This window comes from Lathamus discolor, chromosome 14, assembly GCF_037157495.1.
Source record: "Lathamus discolor isolate bLatDis1 chromosome 14, bLatDis1.hap1, whole genome shotgun sequence".
In the NCBI taxonomy this organism is placed as follows: domain Eukaryota; kingdom Metazoa; phylum Chordata; class Aves; order Psittaciformes; family Psittacidae; genus Lathamus; species Lathamus discolor.
Window position 1 is genome coordinate 10,794,447 of NC_088897.1, and position 21,912 is coordinate 10,816,358.

At 41.8% G+C, this 21,912-nt stretch overlaps 1 protein-coding gene across 4 annotated transcripts; it reads right to left on the bottom strand.

Moving 5' to 3' along the window:
* Window positions 1-472: 472 nt before the first annotated feature.
* Window positions 473-21,082, bottom strand: RABGEF1 (RAB guanine nucleotide exchange factor 1). Of its 4 annotated transcripts, XM_065695161.1 has the most exons (11): window positions 20,357-20,373; window positions 13,354-13,539; window positions 10,923-11,089; window positions 9,788-9,907; window positions 7,678-7,698; window positions 6,627-6,796; window positions 5,086-5,167; window positions 4,391-4,523; window positions 3,899-3,990; window positions 3,294-3,550; window positions 473-2,630 (listed from the first exon to the last, which is right to left on the bottom strand). In XM_065695161.1, the coding sequence occupies exons 1-11, from the start codon at window positions 20,362-20,364 to the stop codon at window positions 2,232-2,234; spliced, it is 1,635 nt and encodes a 544-aa protein (XP_065551233.1). In that variant the 5' UTR covers window positions 20,365-20,373; the 3' UTR covers window positions 473-2,231. The 4 variants fall into 4 exon arrangements, with proteins under 4 accessions (XP_065551233.1, XP_065551231.1, XP_065551232.1 ...); XM_065695159.1 differs by lacking the exons at window positions 7,678-7,698; window positions 9,788-9,907; window positions 20,357-20,373 and adding an exon at window positions 20,934-21,082; XM_065695160.1 differs by lacking the exons at window positions 7,678-7,698; window positions 9,788-9,907; window positions 20,357-20,373 and adding an exon at window positions 20,409-20,425.
* Between the last annotated feature and the right edge of the window lie 830 nt (window positions 21,083-21,912).

Genomic DNA, 21,912 nt, shown 5'->3' on the forward strand with positions numbered 1-21,912 from the left:
TTACCTACAGACAGGCCATTTGTCTAATAAAATATTGACAGTGCCTTAAAGCGAGTTACTCCAACACTAACCTGTGAAAGCTGCTCCGAGTGTTGTTGCTACCCAAGATATACCACAGGTTTGGAGCAAACTACTCCTGCTGGCTAACTTTTAGATAGGGTATGGAAATCCATCTTACCTGCCTTACCGAGGAGTTGTTTGCTGAAAACACTCCCACTGTAGTGGCTTGATAACAAAGATGACATTTAAATAAGAGATACTTTAGATACAAATGCACCAGCAAGTCCTTCTTAAGTACTTAACCACTACAATGAACTTTCTGCAAAGAAAAAGACCTTGTTACCTAGACTTGCACTTGAATGGCTGAGAACTGTGCCTCCCAAGACACAGGGAATGCTGAAGCAGCCACAATTATATTCACATTAATCATTAACAGCATTACAAAACCCAGTGATGAAATTCCTGGGACTCATTAACAAGGGAATAACGTACACATTTTTATTTAAACGTGGCAATCTATACAATAGCTAAAGTTTGGTGGTTTCTTCCTCCCCCTCCTTGGGAAACCGGTGTACCTGGATATAAGAATTAGCACCTACTATTTATAAAGAAAATAAAGACTTTACAGTTTTATTTACTGCAAACACGGTCAGATCTTAAGCAGTTTAAGTGCAGTGACACATGGATATGTTAAGTACTAAAATTTCTTATGATCATCCGATTAACTCATTGCTTCCCGTCAGCAGTGGAGTTTTGGGAAACTGGTTGTCTCTGGAACACTAGGAATGCATAGTTCATAAGGCTAAATACAAGGGACAAGTCACAGTTGTGGTCTGAAATTATTGCAGCACAAGCTTTCAATGGCAGGGTTTGTAAAGCAGTAGAACATAAGAAAGAGGTAAGTACTTCCCTCCTCGATGGTAAGAATTTAACCTCGTGGCTCAAGCTAAGTTGCTTTACATAGGGTATCCCAGGTACACCAACAAGTCACGGCAGACTGGCTGAACTGGAAGATACTTCAAATGATATATAAATGTTTCACTGGCATAAAAAAGTTATATTGCAAGGGGTTCCTCTCTGCAGTGCGAGTCTTAACTTGAAATACACCCGTCCAACCTTATAGTGACATAAAGCCCTATTCACCTTGCTGCTCAGTGCTTTAGCAAGGGAAGTCCCTTTGCTAAGGAGGGCCACTAAAGATCAGAAGACTGATGCTTCCTGAAAGTAAAGTGCACTTTTCTGCTCATGCTGCTTCTAAAAAGCAACCTCTAATCTTATGAACTTATTTATCTACCAGGATTGCCAAAACAGCAATCAAGACCTAACCTCTTGATGGAAGTTACTGGGCAATGCCAGGAAAGAAAGCCACTTCTGGTGCAACTCCTGTACTATCTCCTCCTCCTCCTCCTCATGAATTTGTATTTTCAATACAAATATTTCTTCCTATTTCTGAAGCCTGGCTCAACATCCTCTTCAGAAGCAGTAACACCAGCGCTCTGTGCACCACTGAAGGCTATCAGTTGTACTGACAAAGCAGAGAGAAGGTTCACATGGAGAAATACCATCTTTTAAATAGCACTTTTTTTTTTTTTACAGAGCAGACTGAGATTAGTGTGAACTTTTCAGATCATGACAACAATTTCCTCTAATTCAATCAATATCATCTACCTTACTGAATCATTAACAGTGTACTTGCCTTTATACTGCAATGGGATTTAACCAAAAGGTGTTAAAATGAATACTTTGGGCATCATTTTCACTCAAACACAAGATGTCATGCACAGCTGAGACGTTAAGATTTGAGATCTATTTACAATTTTACATATTTTACAATATATATTTCATCTTTACAGCTACAGGAGAAATTCAGGCTCACATTGGTGCCATTCAAGTTTCTGCTGGAACATGAATTCAAGTTAAACTAACCATTAAAAACAAGTAAGTGCATGCCCAGAAGGAAGCTCTCAGGAAAGATGTCAATGGATAGTGTTGCTTAAAAATTACACCAGTTTGTGTAGAAAATTGAAATTCAGTTCAAAAACCCACAAAAGCCTAATAGAAATCCACCTAAAATAAATACAATTCATTACACTTAACCAAAACAAAATGCACCTTTAAAAATGTACTGATTTAAGCTCATCTGATTTTTTAGCCTTAAATTTACTTCCCTCCCCAAGTAGCAGATAACACTAGGTGAGAATAATGCTGCTTTTCAAGGGTAACACTGATAATTATCCTGCATACACCTGAGGCTGCAGTGGTGGGGGCAGCTTGTCATTCTCCACATTTTCAGAGTCAATAGCTGCTAAGGCTTGACTTTTTGGCTTTATTTCTAATGGATATTTCTCAACAATATCTTGGACTTCCTTTGTAATTCCTTCGGTCCAATCTATTAGGTCTTTCTCAAGCTTCTTGGCTTCATTGACAATTCTTTCCTGCCTCTCATTCAACTGAGACAGGAGGTCTAAGTTCTTATACATCTGCTTAACACCCAGGCACACATCAGGAGAGAAACTGTCGGATTCTTGCTTCTTTGGGGATGTCTGACCAGTCATAAACCGATCGAAGTCTTCCTGGCTTAGGTTTAAAGACTGAGCATCCAGTTTTTCAATGAAGGCCACAGCACAGCACTACAAACAAAACAGAGAGTGAGCATCACTGCAAGGTACAGACTGGAATGTACACCTTCATTTTTTATCCTGCTGTACATCACAAACCTCTAAGGTCTCTCTATCTGGGAGGTGAGAGAACAGAAGGTACGTGGCAGCTAGACAAAAGCACTATATTGATATTTAATGATCTGATCAGCAGGGATCTAATAAGCTCTCTATTCATTTTCTGAAGGAAGGAATGTCAAATGCCCATCTTACCTTACGGATGCTCTCGTGAAAGGAATTTTTAACATTCCAAGTATTTCATTCATCTGTTTTCCCTCAAGAATTGCTTTACAATGAAATGCAGAGAAGCCAAGTTCATGATTATAATTCCTTCTCAATTAAACAAGCACACAGCACTAAATGTCTGCTGCAGAAGCTTTAAAGAGCCTGTCTTAGCACCAGACTGTTCAAATGAAGGTTTTAACATTACAGAGAAAGCAAAGCACTGTCTGGTTTGGAAAGCAGAGAAGGAAGAGGGAGGAGACAGAAAGCAAAAGAGCTGCTGAACTTGAAGTAACATCAGCCACTACTGGAAGATTAGTTTTAATTTCCCTTCCATGTTATGTTGTGTTTGCCTTTATTGGGAATCCCTCCATCCAAATAAAAGACAATCTTGTGTAAAACCTCCACACTTACCAGGTTGGTAAAATAGTAACCATCTTCTCCTGTCATTAACCTGCTTGGATTACAGAAGCGGGTGATATACTGGATGTTAGACTGCAGACGGGGTGGGTTTCCCTTCAAAACGATGTATATAAGTGTTGGAAGAAAGTCATCAGCAGAAGCTGGTTCATTTTTTGTGATTTTTATTGCATTAAATATATGCTTGCTGCACTTGGTGATACATGCTAGTTTATCACGAGGGACACGCTTTGAATCCATTTCAATGATATCTGTAAGATAAAAAGGTTCTCCAATCACTACAACTGTATTCAGACACCTAAATGAGTAGGACACTTACTGGACAATACTAATACTGCAGCAGCTTTATCTGTGGTGCTTGCAGATCCATAAAAGAGCTGTTTATTCAAACTTCTCTTGGTTCAGTCCAAGTATTTCAAATAGATTCTTCTGGGGTAGAACAATTACCCCTGCTCCACAGACTCATACTAGTCTGATATCATAAGGACTACTGCAAATCTAAAAGCCTGGACCCCCTTCTGATGACAGCAGAAAGTAACCTCCATGAGCAAAAGAGATGAAAATGAAAGCTGGAAATGTAAACTTCATTGGTCACAAACCTGTAATTGCTTTTACAACCATATCAGAGACTTCTGGGATTTCTTCATTGACAGGAACACAGAGCATTTGTGGAGTTACCCAGTGCAAAGCCCTGTGACAACGAAAAAAAAACATTAAATTGTTCTGTGCCAGTGACATTCAGGTGTTGGAAACCAGCTGCTGCTTGAATTCAAGGCACACAAGGACTGCTTTGTGTAAATGAGGCACCAGTCCAGTCATAAGCTACTTTATTCCAGTGAAGTAATTTATTTCCAGAAGAAATACTTTCTTTTTGCTATAATTTCATAAAAAACAAACCGATTTGTTTCCCTAATGTAGCAACTTTCATTATTCACTCTATTCATTCCTTCTGCTTCTTAAATAAAGTGGGTTTAACCCTCTGCTTAAGAAGCTTGGCATTTTCGTGTGCACAGTAGGTCTGTAATATGCTTGATTCAGAGCTCATTTACAGGGCTGTGGATTACCCAAATAGTTTTCTTTTGAAGCCTTACCTGATTCTCTTTTGGACAGCAAGATCTTTCTTCTCATCATCTGTTGTTTCAGGGCAAAAGACATATTTATATTGTCGAGTCATAATGTATTTTTCAATCTGATCCATTGCTTTCTCCACTTTTTCAGGGGACACTGAAAGGTACAAATCCCACCCCCAATACTGTAAATCAAGTATTCTGTGGCTCGTTTGATGATTTAATACAGTTTGGTCCTATTACCACCAAATCAGTACTACTGACTTGAGCCAACCTGAGTTAATAGAATGGATATTAAAAAAAATGGAGTATTTTTACTCCTTTAAATGTATCCCTGGATACATTTAAACTGTGCCACTTACACACCAGGCACATAAAAGCTCCTGTCTCACTGGCTTCTTGTGCATTACAGTGTAATGTGAGGCTCACAGCCTGTTCTTTGGGTTAAAGCTCCACATTCAACTTTAGTTTCAAACAAACAGTACTGAATCTAAAACAAGAAATTAAAACAACTAAAACAATTAAATTTGTATTAACAAATTATTTAGACTGTAAAACTTCATAGAACCAGTGCTGCTGGGAATAGTCCTAACTATGGTACTAGAATCAGTTAACAGCACTTCTGACAGCTGGTTAGGAATGCTTTGTTTTTACTTGAGGCTTTACCCTCAAATCATTACTTTTTGAGCAGTAAGTTACAAGGCAGAAGAACACGATACCTTTCCAACGTGTCTGTAATTTCTCTGCTACATTTTGATAGAAGTCCTGAGCACATTCAGATTGTTCCTCAATACTTAAGTCCTGTAATGGAAAACTGATTAAGTGTGCATGCACGGAAGAAATGACAGCAGTTCCTCTGTGGTTTGATTAAGGGAAGTGTCCAGCTGCAGTAACAGTCTGAGAATGCAAATGTATCATCAGAGGTGCTTCTGTTGGCTAAATTATATCCAAATGTGAGAACCAAGATGCACTGACTCCTTGGCATGTGAAAGACATTTATTTGCTGAACAGATGTATATTAGCCATAAAACTGCACAGGTGGAATGCCACTTTCCCCAGACACATCCCTGAGTCAGAAACCAATGTAGACTATGAAGCCGAATGCTTGCTCCCTATTTTGTCTCTAACTTTTCAAAGAGACACCATCAGTCCATCAAAAAAACAAGAGCATAAATCACAAGCTTAAATAATATCTATCCAATAAAGACTCCTAACGACTATGAAAAATATTCAGTGTTACTTGTGAAACAACGCTGTCTTTTGGGCATTAGCTAACTGAGCTACTGAAGAACGTAACAGATTGAAGAGGTAAAATTGACTTTACCCATCAGGTCTCTCCATACATAAAACCAAAACAGAACTGAGAGAGAACTCAAATCCTGAGTTCTCTAAGGCCAAAAACTAGACAGTTATCCTGGATGCAGTCTCAGCTCTGATGGCAGTGCTGCATTTTAGGCCTGATTTATGTGTAAGAGCAAACTGTATGTTTTAAGAAAGACTTCTTTTTGTCCAGCACAAACCATCAAGGAACTAGGAAATGAAAGAACTTTCAGTGTTTATAACCAGTCAGTTCTAAACAAACTTCAAGCTGTTTTCAAAGTGGAGGGCATGTCAGATTCCACCCCAACTCCCTTTAATTTCAGTCCAGTTTGAGGATATAACTTGTGTTAACTACACACTAAACAGGAATGGTGGAAAGGGAAAAAAAGAGGTGTGCTGAACACTGACTCATTTCAACCACAGGTGGCACTAGTGACACATTAATATTTAAGGAACATTAAAGTTTTAATGGAGAATGAAGATGTAACCTGTATTCCATATTAAAAAAGCACAATCAAGTTCACCTTCCCCAAAGGAAACGAGATGTGTGGGTTGATACTTTCTTTACAACTTTTTAAGACTTAAGATATCTAAAACCTCACGAGGTACTATATTCTAATTTCCACAAGTCATTTGTCTAGAAGACTGCTGTTCCACAATCTGATTTATGTGGGATTTACTCAGATTTAATTTATCTGGGATGTACAGGAAAGCTCTTTCAATATACCTGAGACACTGGGGTTGGAGGTCTCTTTGCATACCAAAAGGCAGGGCATTCAGAAGTTAAGACTGCCACTGTTCTTCATTTGACTAAGCATATGAGACATACGAGACTCCTGTATACAAGATATCAAACCCAAACTGCTGGAAGAAGAGCAGCATTTTCTCCATCTCTTCCTAATTTCCCCATTTATTTATGTAAGAGGCAGGCAAAACTCACCCTTTTATGATTCATCGTGTCCAAAAAGAGTTTACATTGCTTATAGATATCTTGTCCAGGCTTATGGTACGTCTTGAGGAATTCTATGAATTCCTTGGATACCCGATCTGTCTCGATGCTGGCTTGCCTGTTTATAGAAGGGCTGGGAGCCTTGGCTTCTTGGATCTCTGCTGGGAAAATTGGGGCACATCAGATTAAGTTTTTTACACTGATGGATGAATGCAGGAAGTGTTTAACATGTCTTAAAACTACAGGCTGTTTTTTCAACTGTGCAGATGAATGAGCATTTATTTCTCAAGCTTTACCAGTGAAATGCTGGATATTATTAAACAGAACGCCAGGAAACTGAGTAACCCACAGCAGCAAAATATTTATAGCCACAAACCCATTTACACTTAATGGCATTTTTATATTAGCAGATTACCATAACATGGGTTTGCTTTTGGGTTTCTTACATTTTTCATTCCCAGGTTAGATAACTATGTAAGACCAAGGTTTCCAAATGGGATTTTGCAGCAGTTTAAGATAATGGAGGGGTCCCTTCCCCATTCTCCCTCACCTTCACATTCCTGCTTTGCTGGCACCAACACAAGTTCTCAACTGGCTCATGAACTAGCTCAGGGAGCAGTCCTAATCAGAAATCAAATCAGTGCTGCTTATGGGCTTAATTTCCCTCCTGATCAGCTCCCCAGACTGGCATCCCATCACGAGCAGCAGCAGAACACAAGGAATGGGAGCATGAAGTTGGTGCAAACACAGCAGCCCTTCTTTGCTAGGCAGCAAATGCCACACAGTCACACCCACAGTGCAAATGAGAACCTGGCCACTTGTGTTTCAGCAAGGGCAGCAGCACTGTGTCTGTTGGAGGAGGAATCTGCTTCACACTCAAGGAGGAGGCAGGAACACCAGACTGCACACAGCACTGGATGCAAGTTCATACAGCTGCAACCACGGGGTTTTTCCATGCAAACACATCTGACTTTCCAAAGCATGTGCTGCAAGTTAACTGTACTCATCCAATACCTCCACTACTCAAGTTTAGTTCACCCACCTTTCAGCTTGCCAGCCAACACTGTTCAAAATGAAGGAGTGAATAGAGATGATGTACATGAACATGTTGAAAAGCAAGCAGCAGAGAGACAGAAAACATGAAAATATTCATGGTCAACACGATACAGACATATCTTTCAATCTGAAAACACAAACATGCACAACAAAAACCATCTGTTTCCATAAGCATACATGCAGAACAAAATAGAAGGAAACAGAATCAAAGGAAATGAATGGGATTAGTATATTTAAGTTGGTGTGTTTCATTTGGATTTGAGGTAACTTACTGGTGGTTCTTTGGTTTGTTGTTAGTTGATTTTCAAGAGATCCAGCACTATAGTAAATTCAAAGCTGTACGATCCAGTGACCAACAACCACTGATCATCTGACCACATCACAAGACTCATTAGGACCTTGCAGAGTAACCTTCTCTGGATAATCCTTTGGTCAGGTACCAGTAGAACATTTATGGTATTTAAGTGGTAAGAATGGAAAAGGTTTTGCAAACATTTAAATTCCAGCTGTAGCAATCAAGATAGAGAGTGCAAATCAACCTCCTTCCTAGTTACACAAGAATGCTTTTCCAGCGGGGATTTCCTCCTAACTTCTTTATCCTTAAGATTCAAGATGGAATGCATGTATAGTATTCAAGCTGAATGGCAACCATTCCTGTATGTTGAACTAAATTTGCCACATTTAACATCATGCAACCAATAAGCAAAAAGCATAGTTTTGAAATAACACCCAAAGAAAGCAGATCCTCTTTTGAAAGAACAGAATTCCAAGCTATTTTTTTCCACAATTACTGACTTCATTTGGAAGTTGAAGTTTTATTACTCACTTCAACACTGAGTTCACAGTATTATCAAACAGATTTCCACTATTGGACCTTAAGGGGTATGACTCTTTCAGTCATAGATTTAAAATGGATTATTTTTAGTTACTCAAATGATGTAGTCAACTGAGGCAGATGACTGTTAATGCATGCATTAAAAAACTGAATGTTAAAATGAAGTGTGTTTTTAATGAGTCACGCCAAGAACTACATGTTGTCACTCAGAAGTGATGCAGCTTCATTAACCTCCGTGCTGAAATCCTGATTTAAGGAAAAGGACTCGGTACAATGTGCACTGATTCCTAAGGATTGCAGGAACAAATGGACTTTCAGCAACAAAATGTTTTCAGCTTTGTGATGTACTCTAGAAGAATTAAGTCTAACTAAAAAGAAGCTGATTAAAGAAATTCCATTTGAACAAGTTAAAGAGAATCTAGTAGAAGAGATAGGTCAAAATGAAAGAAAGGATGGGAAGAGTTAAAGGATCACCTTTACAGAGAATAAAGGCTATTAATATGAAGCTCTTTCTCAAGGCATTCTACATAGAAGCGCGTTGTCACAGCAGAACATCAGCACTCCAGTGATTCACTATGGTTGTGCCATGGTCATGGGTCTGTGTCCAAGCAAAGAATATAAACAGTGTTTGTCTTCAGCTCTGTAACACATACCCATTCCTCCTCTTCATATAATTTACAAAGAATGGTACACCTTCAAATCTCTTTAGTCAGCAGAACACATCAGAATTGCAAACAAATAACACAGGACAAGATCCTAAAGCTGTTTGCATCAGGGGTTTTGGTGTCCTTTCGGCTTAAATGAAACCAGTATGTCCTCTCTTGATAGGAAACTGTCTTCTTTGTTAATATAACAAACATCTGGAGATGTTTTGAGAGTGCAGAAAGTTCTGGAAGTGTGAATTATTAAATTGAAGTAGTTTCAACTTATAATCAGATTCGTAATGGCAACCTGGGATTATTTTTTGATACAAATATGAAGCAGCACAAGATGTAGCTACTGCATAACCCTTCAGATGACGCACTGAGGCAGAGCTCAGAAGCTCCAGCTTTATTCCTACACTCTCCCAACCAAGGAGCAAAGAGTTGGTTTAATGATTCAAGTTCACTTCAAGATGCTGGAATTGCTTTTTTTGTCACCTCCATCTTCAACAGCATGAGTTATAACTGGCACAACCCTAGTTTGTATTTTGCAAAGCCCAACTAAGAAGGAAAGCTTACTAAAATCAGGCAGACAGCTTGCTCAAGCTGTACTGCATTACCTTCAGTAGGGGAAGCCAGTTCCCAGGAGGGAGTAAAAATCTCCTTCAAATCCCTGAGAATGTTATCAGCATTTCGCTCCCTCCCAGGCTGTCCTTGCTTAACGCCTTTCTCTTGAGCCACTGAAATGAATGCAAAAGCCAAGCGAGACACCAAGAGCAGAGGCATGTCAGGAGAGATGGTGAAGGGGGTAAAAACAAACAACATGGAAAGTGAGAATGAATGAACTTAAAAAAGCTTTTAATACATAGCTGAATGTGCCATTTAGCCAGCTGCTGCCCATGCACCAAGACAAAGTCTAAGATGAAATTCAGGCACACTTAATATTTCGCATTAAGGAAATGCATCATCTATAAGGCTAAGATATATTAATGAGGCTTTTTCTTCTGGAATGCCTATTCCATAGTATTTTCCAGCTTTTGCCCATGTAAGCCACTGCTATGCAAAGACTTCAGCGCCATTAATCATTCTTGTAACACATGCTATAGAATAAACATTGAAGCAACCACAGACTCGATATTCACAACCCACATACACATAAGCACAAGTTTCCTTTCAGATTCATTCTCATTTAAAGGCACCCTGCTTACACATTCCCTTTTTCCTATTAAAGCTGTTGGAGTGATCATTAGAGCAGCATCACCTGATCAGCGTTTCTATCACACTTGGACATACCAGTTTGTTTGAGGTGACTGACAGCCAGTCCCTTTTCTCCTGCTTTCTTCAGGAAGAGTTAGTTCCCCTTCAAGTGCTAAACCACAGTATCCAACTACAGTTGACTCATGAATCTGGCAGGAACACGCATCATACGAATGAGATCCTTCCACTCAGTGCAGTGCTGTACCACCACCAGGAATACATTTGCACTACACTTCAGTGGAAGAAATCCTGCATAACTAACACAAACATGGCCACAGGTTTAGAAGTGCACTGCTGAACTCAGAACATTGTTTGCCATCACCCAAAAGCTCATGTTTAATGTGTTTTCAGGAAGACTTCACACACAGTAATCACCCTCCAACTTCCTGAAGTCAAGTCACAGTGCACTACTCTGCCTTTTAGAACAATACATCCATCAAAACCACTTTTTAACTTAACATGCTGCTCAAAACCATTAAAAGCAAAGGAGGAAGTTACCCTTCTTAGCTCCTGTTCTGGAAGAAGCAGTGAAGAACTTCTTCACAGTAGTGACTTTCCGTGTTTTCTCATTGGTTTTCTTTTCTTCAAACTTGGAAAAGGTCAGTGATTGTGCCCCTTGGGTGCTCTGGCTACTGGCATATGCTTCTTCTTCCTCACGCTGAAGCCTGCAATTAGAAAGTGTAGGTCTTAAACCAGCACAAATAAGCTGTGCAATAAATTACTCATTTGACATGCTAATTCTGTTCTATGCCCATCTTCATTTCTTGCTTCCTATCACATCTCCGTTCACTACACTACATCCACTCTTTCCACATTGCAATGATGAAAGCAAGGAAAAGCTTATAACGGCTAGGGAGGATTAAGTAGTAAGGTCAAAAGGGAGGAGACTGAAGTATAACCATGGTCACCTTCCCCTCATGTCACAGCCCTCAAATCTACACAGGCAGAGGTGAGGAGAAAGACTGTGGGAGGACTCCCAATAATTGGTTCAGTTGCCTTCCTCCCTGCATCATGTTCCAAGTTTCACAACCTATTATTCTACCATCTTATTAAGATAAAACTGCGGCTCACAGCTGAACAAGTGAAATACCCTGTCACAATCTCAGAAATATTCTGGGGAATAGATCACTGTTGTCATAATTGGTTTTCAAAGCCTTGGAAATACATATGCTTCTTGAATGAATGAGGCAAACCACTTCACTGCAACACTGATGGGTGCTCTGCAAAGACCAAGCTCATCTTCTAGTCTACATGTAGAAAGCAGGGGAGAGAACACATACCAATCCTACTTTTCTTCCTATGCAGGAGGATTAAATTAGGTTAAGATAGATTCCCCTTCAAGATGCTACCAGGTTAAGCCATTTTTCTTTAAACTTACAACCATCCAGCTCAGGATGGACCATAAATGGTCTTGCATTTGTAATCTCTTGAGTAGGGAATTGTCTCTTATCCATGCTGGTAAGTCTGCTCACTACAACAACCTGAGCTTATCTGTTCTTTTATTATCTCCCTACTGAACAGTTATGTATTAAAGAATTCCTTAAATACCCCACTTTATTGTATGTAGATGTTAAGCCTGACAGTGTAACTATCTGCTCTGGTAAGAGTTAAGTTTTTATTAACTGTTAAAGCCAAATTTATGGCAGAGAAAACAAAAAAATGTCCCCTGTACTGTACTCAACAGCTTACCTGGCACCTTCTGATAAGGCTAGAAAAGGTTCCAAGTGCTTCTTTCTACCTTTCTTAGAAGTTTATCTGCTCCAGCTCCAGTTTAAAATAAACCAAATTCCTTCAAGGCTTAAGGTAAGAGTGTCCAAAGGAGTTAGATACCAGCAAACTTTGGGCTTCCAAACTACAACCATTAGTCTGGACCCAGCTGAAGTTCAGAAAGCTTTCACAGATGTCACCTTCTTCAGGGAGGCTAATGTGAACACTGCACTTAATGCCTCTTTTTCCTTCCCTTTGTTTTCTTCCCCCAGTGACCTTGGTTAACACATCACTTGGTAACTCAAGTTCACTAAAGGTTCCAAAGTCAAGTGCGGGTAAGTCTCTTGGGCATTTCTCTCTGGAGTTCTGACGTACAGCACTAATACATTAAGGTAAGTGTATGCAGAGAACTGTGTCAGTATGAACAAGCATCTTGGCCAGCTCAAGTCAACTACCAATTAACTCAGCTAGATGCTCCTCCATCTCAAGAATTCACGTAACCCCGAAACAGTTAATGCAGAGTGGATGTCATTTAACTCACACCTGGATGTTTCAGCTGTAGTACAAAGAGGATGCTCTGCAGTTTCTCAGTGGATAAATCCTTTGCTTTCTACCCAACAAAAACCAGTTGTAGCTGCTCTTATTTTCCCACTCAGGTACAGGTTTCCTGTAACACTCATTTTCAGGGTCAAGCAAGGAAAACCAGACTGCTCTGCAGAAAACATGTGCTTAGAAACCTTACCTAAATTATTAAAGCCAAACTTCTGATTCTTTTGGGCTTAACCCTTCAGCTTAAAAAGACTGACAACAGACAAGACTAGAACCAGTTTTTACTCAACAGCTGCAATGGAAAACCATTGTACTGGCTCTATTCAAGACAATAACTTCGGTCTCCAGAGGCAGAGGTATTTTAATCAAAATTATCACTTTCACCCTAGTCAGAATTACAGACTTCAGTATGCAAATCAGGTCAAAGCATTTGTTGAGAGCCTGGGGGGGTGTTTCCATTTGTTACTTCACAGACTTTCTTTTGAAACCTCTTAAATTAGAACGTCATAAATATTCATCTTTGCATCAAAAGGAACATTTTTATTCCTGATTGAAAGGTCAAATTTGAGTACTTGTGATGAAACTGAGACAAAGATAGGAAACAGGAGACGGGAATGGTATTTGGTGAAGTCACCCTGCTGTAGGAGATGAAGGAATAAAGAGAGCTCTTTACCGCTCTGCCAGCTCCCAGTCCTCTTGAATCTGTTTCTGCCTGGCCTTATGGTATTCCTCTCTCCAGCACTTGGAGCAAAATCCCTGCCAAGCAGGATTGCCATAGTAACCACATCCTTTCTTGCACAGTAGCTCCGACTGATCAACGTGAATCCCTCTGCGTTCAGATTTCAGGCTCATTTTCTTCCTGTTTAAAGGAAGAAGGGTTAAAGACAGAAACATAACAGCAGCTTGCTAGAAATCATTTATTTTGAAGCCTTGCCTTTTAGAAAGAAGTAATCCGTTTTAATTAATAGTGCCATTAACAGTAAAATAAAGGCCAGCAGAGGAAGGGTGCAGTTATACAACCACACAACCCCAAAGCCAACTGCAGCATTACTGTGTTTGCACAGCGTTGACCTGCAAACAGTCCCAGCCAGCCAGCCTAGAAAGCAACACCAGTCACAGCCAGCTACCTCCACACATGGGAAAAGGCTCTGATCTCGCAAGCATGTTGTTCTTAACAGGCACAAAGCAACGGAGGAAAAGAAACACAGAAAGTTTATCACCAACAAAGGAAGTAAACTGAGTAAGAGACAAAACCCAAATAGGTTTGTCTTCAAGCTGAGACTGTCTCTGCAAAGAATCACTTTGCAGAGACTAAGTAACTGATCCTTGGCCTCAAAGAATGTGTCTTCACAGCACAGTGGAGTATCATAGCTAACCCAGCAGGGCATATCAGCACGGAATGAGGCTGATCTCCATTTCCTTTAGCACTCAAGTTACTTCAGAGTTAAGCTGGGCACCTGCACACAGCACAGCTCTACAGAACTTATATATACTAACTGATTTATTCTCATGCCTACACCATCACTATGCAGAGCCCGTCTTCCAACAATCCAACGCTCCCTTTTCTTTCCTTGCTTGACAGAAACCATCCCACATACCAGCTTGCTCCCAAGGGCATTTCAACTAGTTCCAATTTTAAATGCTGGAGGGAGATTTAGATTAACTATAAGGAAGAAGCTCTTCCCTGTGAGGGTGGTGAGGCTCTGGCACAGGGTGCACAGGGAAGCAGCGGCTGCCCCATCCCTGGGGCATGATCTTTATGAGGAGGGAACAAACTGAATATTCCATCTTATCTATGTAAGTGTTGAGGCTCCTTCCAAGAACAGCTTTTCTGTCTTTGAAAGAAATGAGTTTCTAAAAATAGTTTCATTGTAGGGATGGGTATAGTGAGGGAACCAGTTTCTTTATGACATCATTTATAATGACGCATCCCATTTCTATAGACAGAGAGCAGTTGAATACTCTTTTCTTCCCCACAGAAATGTCTGACAGTTAAACAGACATTAATATGCTTCTGCAAAGCAAAATGAGAACCAACCAACCAACTACATCTTAAGTATTTGAGAGCTTTACTTCATTCCCACGTGGACAAATTAACAGAGGGAAATCAGGACATTTTCTTCACCAAAACATTCTAGTTTCTGTGCTACCTTCATTTTATGATTCCACAAGTAAGGTCTTTATGTTGACTGCAATGATACACAAATCTGCCGACCAACAAGCCAGCTACCAGACCAGAAATCAAACAGCAAATGTTTGTCCACTGCACAGCCTGGGACGGAAATAGCATGTTGGCACTGTCTGGAAATCCAACCCATTCTCAGCGCATCACACACACCCTTTATCACCAACTCTGCGAAGAATGGGGAAGCAAAAGCTTGAAACTCTCCAGTTGCTGCTGATTCAGCTTAAACACCACTTCCTAAAACTAGGAGCTGCAGCAGCATTTTGGTTAGAGGTTCCTATTGGAGGAGCCTGTACTAGTAGAAACCACACATAGAATTTCCACTATTGCCTTTAATGTAAAGCTGATTAGCCTGGATGTTTTCATTGCAAACTGCAGGGAGCTATAAATACACAATGGGCAAAAATATTTCCATAATAAGCTTCAAAGAAATACTACACCCATCTCTATAACCCAAGGAGATAACTTGAGATAACTCCTACCACTCACTCAATGGGGTAAGTTACAAGTCTGTAGGCCGGTTTCATGAATTCAGATGTCTGTTCTTATCCAAATCACCATGAATTAGCTTTCTGTATCCACAGAGCTTTAACCACCACAGTTACCTTCGGCACCCTGCTAGCTCTTTATGTACATTAGAACTAAAACTGTTCAGTGTCAAAGTTCAGCAACCTTCCCAGCAGTGAGCAAAGGAGGTCTCTTAAAAGCAAGATTCTTCTCTTTCTTGCATTCTTTCAGGAGAGATTTGTAAATAGTCACAAAGCCAAGCCACTAGAAAGCAAGTTGTTCTGTTTCCTCCCCTTCAAGCGTTTTTGATTGCATCAGTTTTGGATCCAGGGACAAAAGAGGTCACCCTGAATCAATATGAAGGAATCACATGCTGCACTTGGAACAGAGGCTCTCTGGTTTCTTTAAACACAGGCAAACATTACACTAAAAATGTCACAGCCTATTTTTGCAGGGCAGCATCCACATTTAACAGAACAACTCAATACATTTTAATAAACTGAATATGAGAAATCCATCTTAAGTCAACTTTCTGCAATGAAATTGCTGCAATTTAATGTTCTTCCATTCCTAAATACATTTTGTTGGAACTTTTCCCTTTTTTCTAAATTTTTTAAGCTGTCTCTCCAATGATTCCTCCGTGATTCTGTCAAAGCTGCAGCTGAAAGCACACACGCAAACAGGACAGGGGTTTAGTTACCGCAGTCATAGAAGTGCCAAAACCAGAAACCCCAACTTTTCTACAAACTCCTGCTAGCCAACAGCCACATCACTTTCCCTATGATCATACTTCATACACTTCAATCCATCTTTGAAGGTTTGCTAAAGGAAACACAGAAAGAGTTGAGACACAGCAAATACACATTTTTCAAGTAGTACCAAAGAAAAACAAAAGGGTTAAGGTCAGCCTGGAGTGGGGCAAAGTGGAAAGGGTTTTCTTAAAAAGTGTTTTCCATTGACCTGAAGGGCAGCAGCATTCACTGAATGCACATAATAAAACCTACATCCTGGTTTCCAAGGATTTTCTGGTTTCAGGTCTTGGGAGGCCAAGTTTTTCATGGGAAGCAATGAGGATACATCTAAACCTACAAAGGGATTCCATCAAAGCATTTAGTCTTCAGGCAATATTTGCAGGTTACAATCTACAATCTCAATTCCCTGTACAATGCTGGGAAACAGCTACAGAGACCAGAACACAACCTAGGACAGTCACCAAACCTCAGGCAGCAGCACCTTCCTCACATCCCACCCAAAGGACACCCGACCTCTAACATCTTGAGTGCTCATATAAAAAGACAGTGAAGTTCAACAGTAGCACAGAATGAACCAGATTGCACTGATGGAGTGCAACTATTTTACTGCTACTTTATCTAATGATCTTCCATGACATTCCTATGGGACTAAAGAGAAAACCTTCACAAGCAGTGCTCTTTCACAATCAAAACTATGACTTGAAAGCTCAAAAGTTTGTCAACACCCAATGATCACATGTGATAGCTTGATCTGCAGGCCAGTTACATAAAGCACAAAACTAGCTCTGCATTTCCAAAAGGTGCCCTCTCCTCCAATTGTAAGTCCATAAATCCATAGGCCATTTTTGTTAGAACCCCATAATGGTTCTGACATTATGGACTGAAGTAGCAGCAATTACTGCTTGAGGACATTGTGACTCAAAGCTCTCAACAACAGCAAAAGACTATCTTCTACTTTTTACGCAGACCAGATTACAAAACAGCTAGAAAAATCACACTAAACTTATTAAAGCAGATGTCATAGTCCCAGCAAAGAGCAAGTGCATTCTTAGCTTTAATGTGGTATGGAAAAGGGGCTCCCTTCATCAAAGAGGATCTGTCACTAAGGGCTGATTTAACACACACATGAAAGTGACTCCACTTACGTAACACAGTCTTTCCAGCGATAAACCCAAGATCATTTTCGTAACACATTAGGGTTTCCAAAGACTGCAGACACAGCTTTGGCTTCAGGAAAACCACTGTGTGTGAAAGGAGGGATAAAAGTATAGATCTATCAGCAGCTTGTATTTCTTGTTCCTTTCTGGTACCTACCTACTTTACTTCCCAGGGACTCAGTAAGCAGATACCCTTCTTGTCAATGCAGATTGCATCACAGCCACAACGAGATACTGACTTCTTCATAAACTATTTATCAGCCCTGGATTGCTTAGGGTCACCTCTGGTAGAAGAGCTGGTTGAGAAAGCTCAGATATCAAAGCTGAGTAGAAAGGGGTCTCGTTTAATCAGTCCATATATGCCTTTAGTAAGAGGTCATTGCAAGTCAGTTTAAAATTACTACAAGCTGTGAAAACCAGTTTCTAGCTAACTCTGTGTGCTAACACTAGAAATGAAAGTGGTATAAGACTGTTCTATGAATGACTTTCAATTTTGGTAACAAAGTCCCTTAAACTTAGCCCAAAACAGGAAAAGGCTTCACATAACAGAACAGGCAGGCTGCCACAAAGGTATGAAACTGCCTCTGACTTCTAGAAAGCCTATTTCAGCCTTCTACACTTCAGACCACAAACCCATGTCTCCTCACATCTGCATCCCTCCGCCTGCTTTCGGTTTGGGTTTTGCTTGTTTTCTCTCATCTCTTTACCTTACTCTACTCCCTGAAATCAAGAGTCTTCTCAAGAAACTCCTGGCACAGCTATGAGGAACTGAAGCAAATGTGATTTGGCTTTTCAAGTTTAAGTCTTCATAGCACTTAATGAACAACTAGCATTCATTCTTCTCATTAAACAGTATCACAGTGCTCCAAAGAGTGCTCACAATGTCTCTGCAACTGTCTGGTCCTTAGTGGCCATTCCCCAGGCAGGAAGAGAATCAAAAATGAGGAAGTCTCCAAACATACATTTCTTACAGTAACAGTTGCTGGTTTACATTTTACTGGTGCCTGAATAGAACATCACACTTGACAGCAGATCAGGAGAGCAGCAAGTCCCACCTAAAAGCACATGCAACTTCAGTTACTGAACACAGATTTACAAGGTGGGTTAGAAAGTGCATCAAAACTGAGGGGTGGAAGGATGAGATCTGCTTAAAACTGCGTATTTTGCCAATGGGAAAACATCCTTAAAATAGCACGTATTTATTCCAAAGAACAAATAAATGCCACAAAATTCTTCAGAGCCACCTAAGTGTCGAAACGTGCATGATTCATGTGCAACCCTGAACATTCCAGCATGTAATTAGCAGAAGGATAATTAACTAATGAGCTAACTTCCTCTAAAGGAACGGGTGGAGTAGCATGATCCAAGAGACTCAGAACAGAAAACACAAAAGCCATTAGACAGCTTAGGAATCAGGGAAGGAACATGGTTGCTGTCTTTGCAGATCGTGAGTCTTCAGTTTCAACATGCATCTTTCTTGCAATCAAGACATTTCAGCTGCAGTGCTTGTTTCCTGGTATAAACAGTGCAGGTTGCTAATTAATGATCCTGAGGACAGAAATCATTAGCGGTAATGACAGACACACGGTCTCATCAGCCACCTGAAAATAACCACAGTTTGGAGCTGTAATTTGGCAGGGGAAATTACAGCCACCACTTCAAACCTCTGAAACCAAATGGCCACAAGGCTTCACCACTCTACCCACAGAGCTCACAACTTCAACTTGAAGATGTGTTTTCCCCCCAAATGTCAGTACAGACCTTAAGCTACAGTATTGTTTGTCCACACTGAAACCTTAACTCCAGCCTGCGGCACTGGCCACTCAGCCAGGAGTAACATGGATTCATGAATGAACAGGCTGTGTCTCACCACCTACATGTGACTCATGATTGTGCTTCAAGAAATCACAAGAAATAGCTGAAAACTGTTTTGTGCTGTTTGACTGGGAAAACAAGTAAGAATATGAAGAGGATTAGCTAACACTTGTCAAACCTCCTCAGAAAACGGCAGTGATGGAGCTTCTACACGCTCTGTGCTTTTTTGAAGACGTCAATCACTTTCACCTGGATTCAGATTAAAACTACAGGTTAAAATCTCAGAGAAACACTGCAGAACATCTTATACACTTTATACCTGACTTGTTACTGACAGTGCTTTAAAGGACTCCACAAGCACGATTTTAGGTGTCATTTGAGTTCACACGTAGTCCAATATCAGAAAGAAATAACACCGATAATCAGGCATTACATAGCAAACATCAGGAGGGAGCTGAGACTGTTCTAGATTAGATAACACTGCAAACCAAGATTAAATATCAAAATCATGGACTATCATCAAGCTTTTAATCAAGAGTTTGTTGCATAAAGTCATCCTAAGAATCACTGTAACCTGATTTATATCCCTTTCTTCCCTTCTATTCTGTGTTGTTTTAGGGTTTTGTCAGCAAAGCATTCTATTGAGTTACAGTTCTCTTCCTAATCATTCCTGCAGCAAAACACTTGTGTAACAATGTCCAGAAGGCCAACAATTCCTGAGTAAAGTTCTGTTCCTGGAAAACACTACCTCCTTCTGTGCTGAGCTGTCTCAAAGGAGTCTCAAGTAACTGGAAAACCAAGAGCTGCTCCATACACATCCATGAAGAACTGCCAATACAAAGCACCACTTCAAAGAATACCTTCACGACCATGAGACCAAACAAGAGAAGTATGGAAAGTCGATAGTGGATTTAAATTACAACCTCCCTTTTTCCACCCTTTCTCCAAAACTATGCAGTGCCACCAACTCCCAGCACTGGGCTACATCACAGCCCCACTCAGCCTCCCAAAATGAGTTCAACTTTGCCTGTAACAACCCCGTCAGTTAACCCAACAACCCCTCACACAAGCACCAGTGCCCCTGCCCACACCAGCAGGGTTTAAGCCGGAGTTAAACCACCTCCGCAGACGTTCTGTTACTCCAGGTGTGTCATTTCTCTTTCAACACCTCACACCCCCTCTCTGAATATACAACCACTCCCTGCTGCAAGAGAACAACCTGAACAGGCACAGGGTGCTCACACGGTGACAAATACCCACAGAAGCATCCAAAACGCACTGCTCAGCATCTTAAACACACTCCAAACTCCACCTGGTTTGGGTTTCGAGGACTTTGATCCCCAGCCTTACAGCAGGCAGCCATGCAGCAAGAATGCTTATAAGCAAAGAGTTCCACATGGAACTCGGTAGGGAAACAGAGGGGCCCGACCTGCAAAGTTTTAGTGGCACCTTCACGCTGATTAACTATGGAAACACACCCATGGGATTAAGATAAATCCATATAAAAACAACTCAACGTGAGGAGCTGCACACAGAGGCCGCCGGCTGAGCACGGTTCTCCGTGTCCCGGTGCGCTCTGCCCACTCACAGCCCCAGGGGAGGCGCCGGCAGGGCCGGCCATGACACCCCCCCATCCCTCGGCCTCGAAGCCGGCCCCGACACGGCACCGCCGGCACTTGTATCACAGGCGGCGGGGGAACGGAGACACCGACCGCGCTCCCCCAACCGCCACCGCTCCCTCAGGCAGGACCCCCCTACCCGCCCCAGGCCCAGCGACCCCCGGGAAGCCCTCGACGGGGCCCGGCAGCCCCTGAGAGGGGTCGGAGCCGCTGCTCACCGGTTGCCCCGGCCGCGGCGAGACCCGCGGCTCCGCTCCGCGTCGCTCCGCTCCTCTCGGCGGCGCCGCTGCCCCCAGCGCGGCCCGGAGCGTCCTCCCCTGCCCTCCCCTCCGCGGCGGAAGGACGGGCCGCGACTTCCGGGGGCCGCGCCCGATCCCGGAAGGAAGGCAGGGGAGAGCCTGCCTGGGGCCGGCCGCGCTATAGGAAACCTGGAGAGGGGCTTTGGGCAAGGGGTGCAGGGGCAGGCCAAGGGGAATGGCTTTAACCTGCCCGAGGGGAGACTGAGATGAGCTCTTAGGCAGAAGCTCTTCCCTGTGAGGGTGCTGAGGCGCTGGCACAGGGTGCCCAGAGAAGCTGTGGCTGCCCCATCCCTGGCAGTGCTCAAGGCCAGGTTGGACACAGGGGCTTGGAGCAAGCTGCTCCAGTGGAAGGGGTCCCTGCCCGTGGCTGAGCTTTAAGGTCTCTTCCAAACCAAACCATTCTGTGGTCTCTATAATTCTATGGCAAATGCTTTGCTTTTACCTCAAACTCTGATCAGGCAGCACTCTCGAGCATGTGCTTACGCAGACTGCAGAAGGAACAGAAAGAGCTAGTGCTATTTAAACCTTACTCCTCTTTCCCTTCTCATTTACACAGTTCTCTCATGCTGTTTTTGGTGTCTGGGTTTTTTTTGCTTCCACAGCAGGGCTCAACACAGGCATCCAGCTGTGAAAGCAAGGGATGGTATTAGCAAGACAGCAGGGAAAAGGGTAGTTTAGTTACTTCAGAAACAGCACTGCACAAGCAGGGACACTTTGGCCCTCCTTGGGACTGTCTGATAGGAGCAGAAGAGCATGGGGGGAAAGAAGCAGAACTGAAAGGGCTGATTCCAGCCCATCTCCCCAGGGAGACTGCAGACACTGCAAAAGTGTTTCCTTCTTTTGAAGGAAATGATGGTGAACAAGTGAGTGGTTGGTGCCGTCAACTGAAGCCTGCAAT

Coding starts and splice junctions, on each gene's coding strand:
- RABGEF1 (XM_065695161.1), bottom strand. Junction 11,090..13,353: donor GACTGGGAGCTGGCAGAGCG/GTAAAGAGCTCT, acceptor TTCTAATTGCAG/GCTTCAGCGTGAGGAAGAAG. Junction 2,631..3,293: donor GTTACTATTTTACCAACCTG/GTAAGTGTGGAG, acceptor TTTTGTTTGTAG/TGCTGTGCTGTGGCCTTCAT.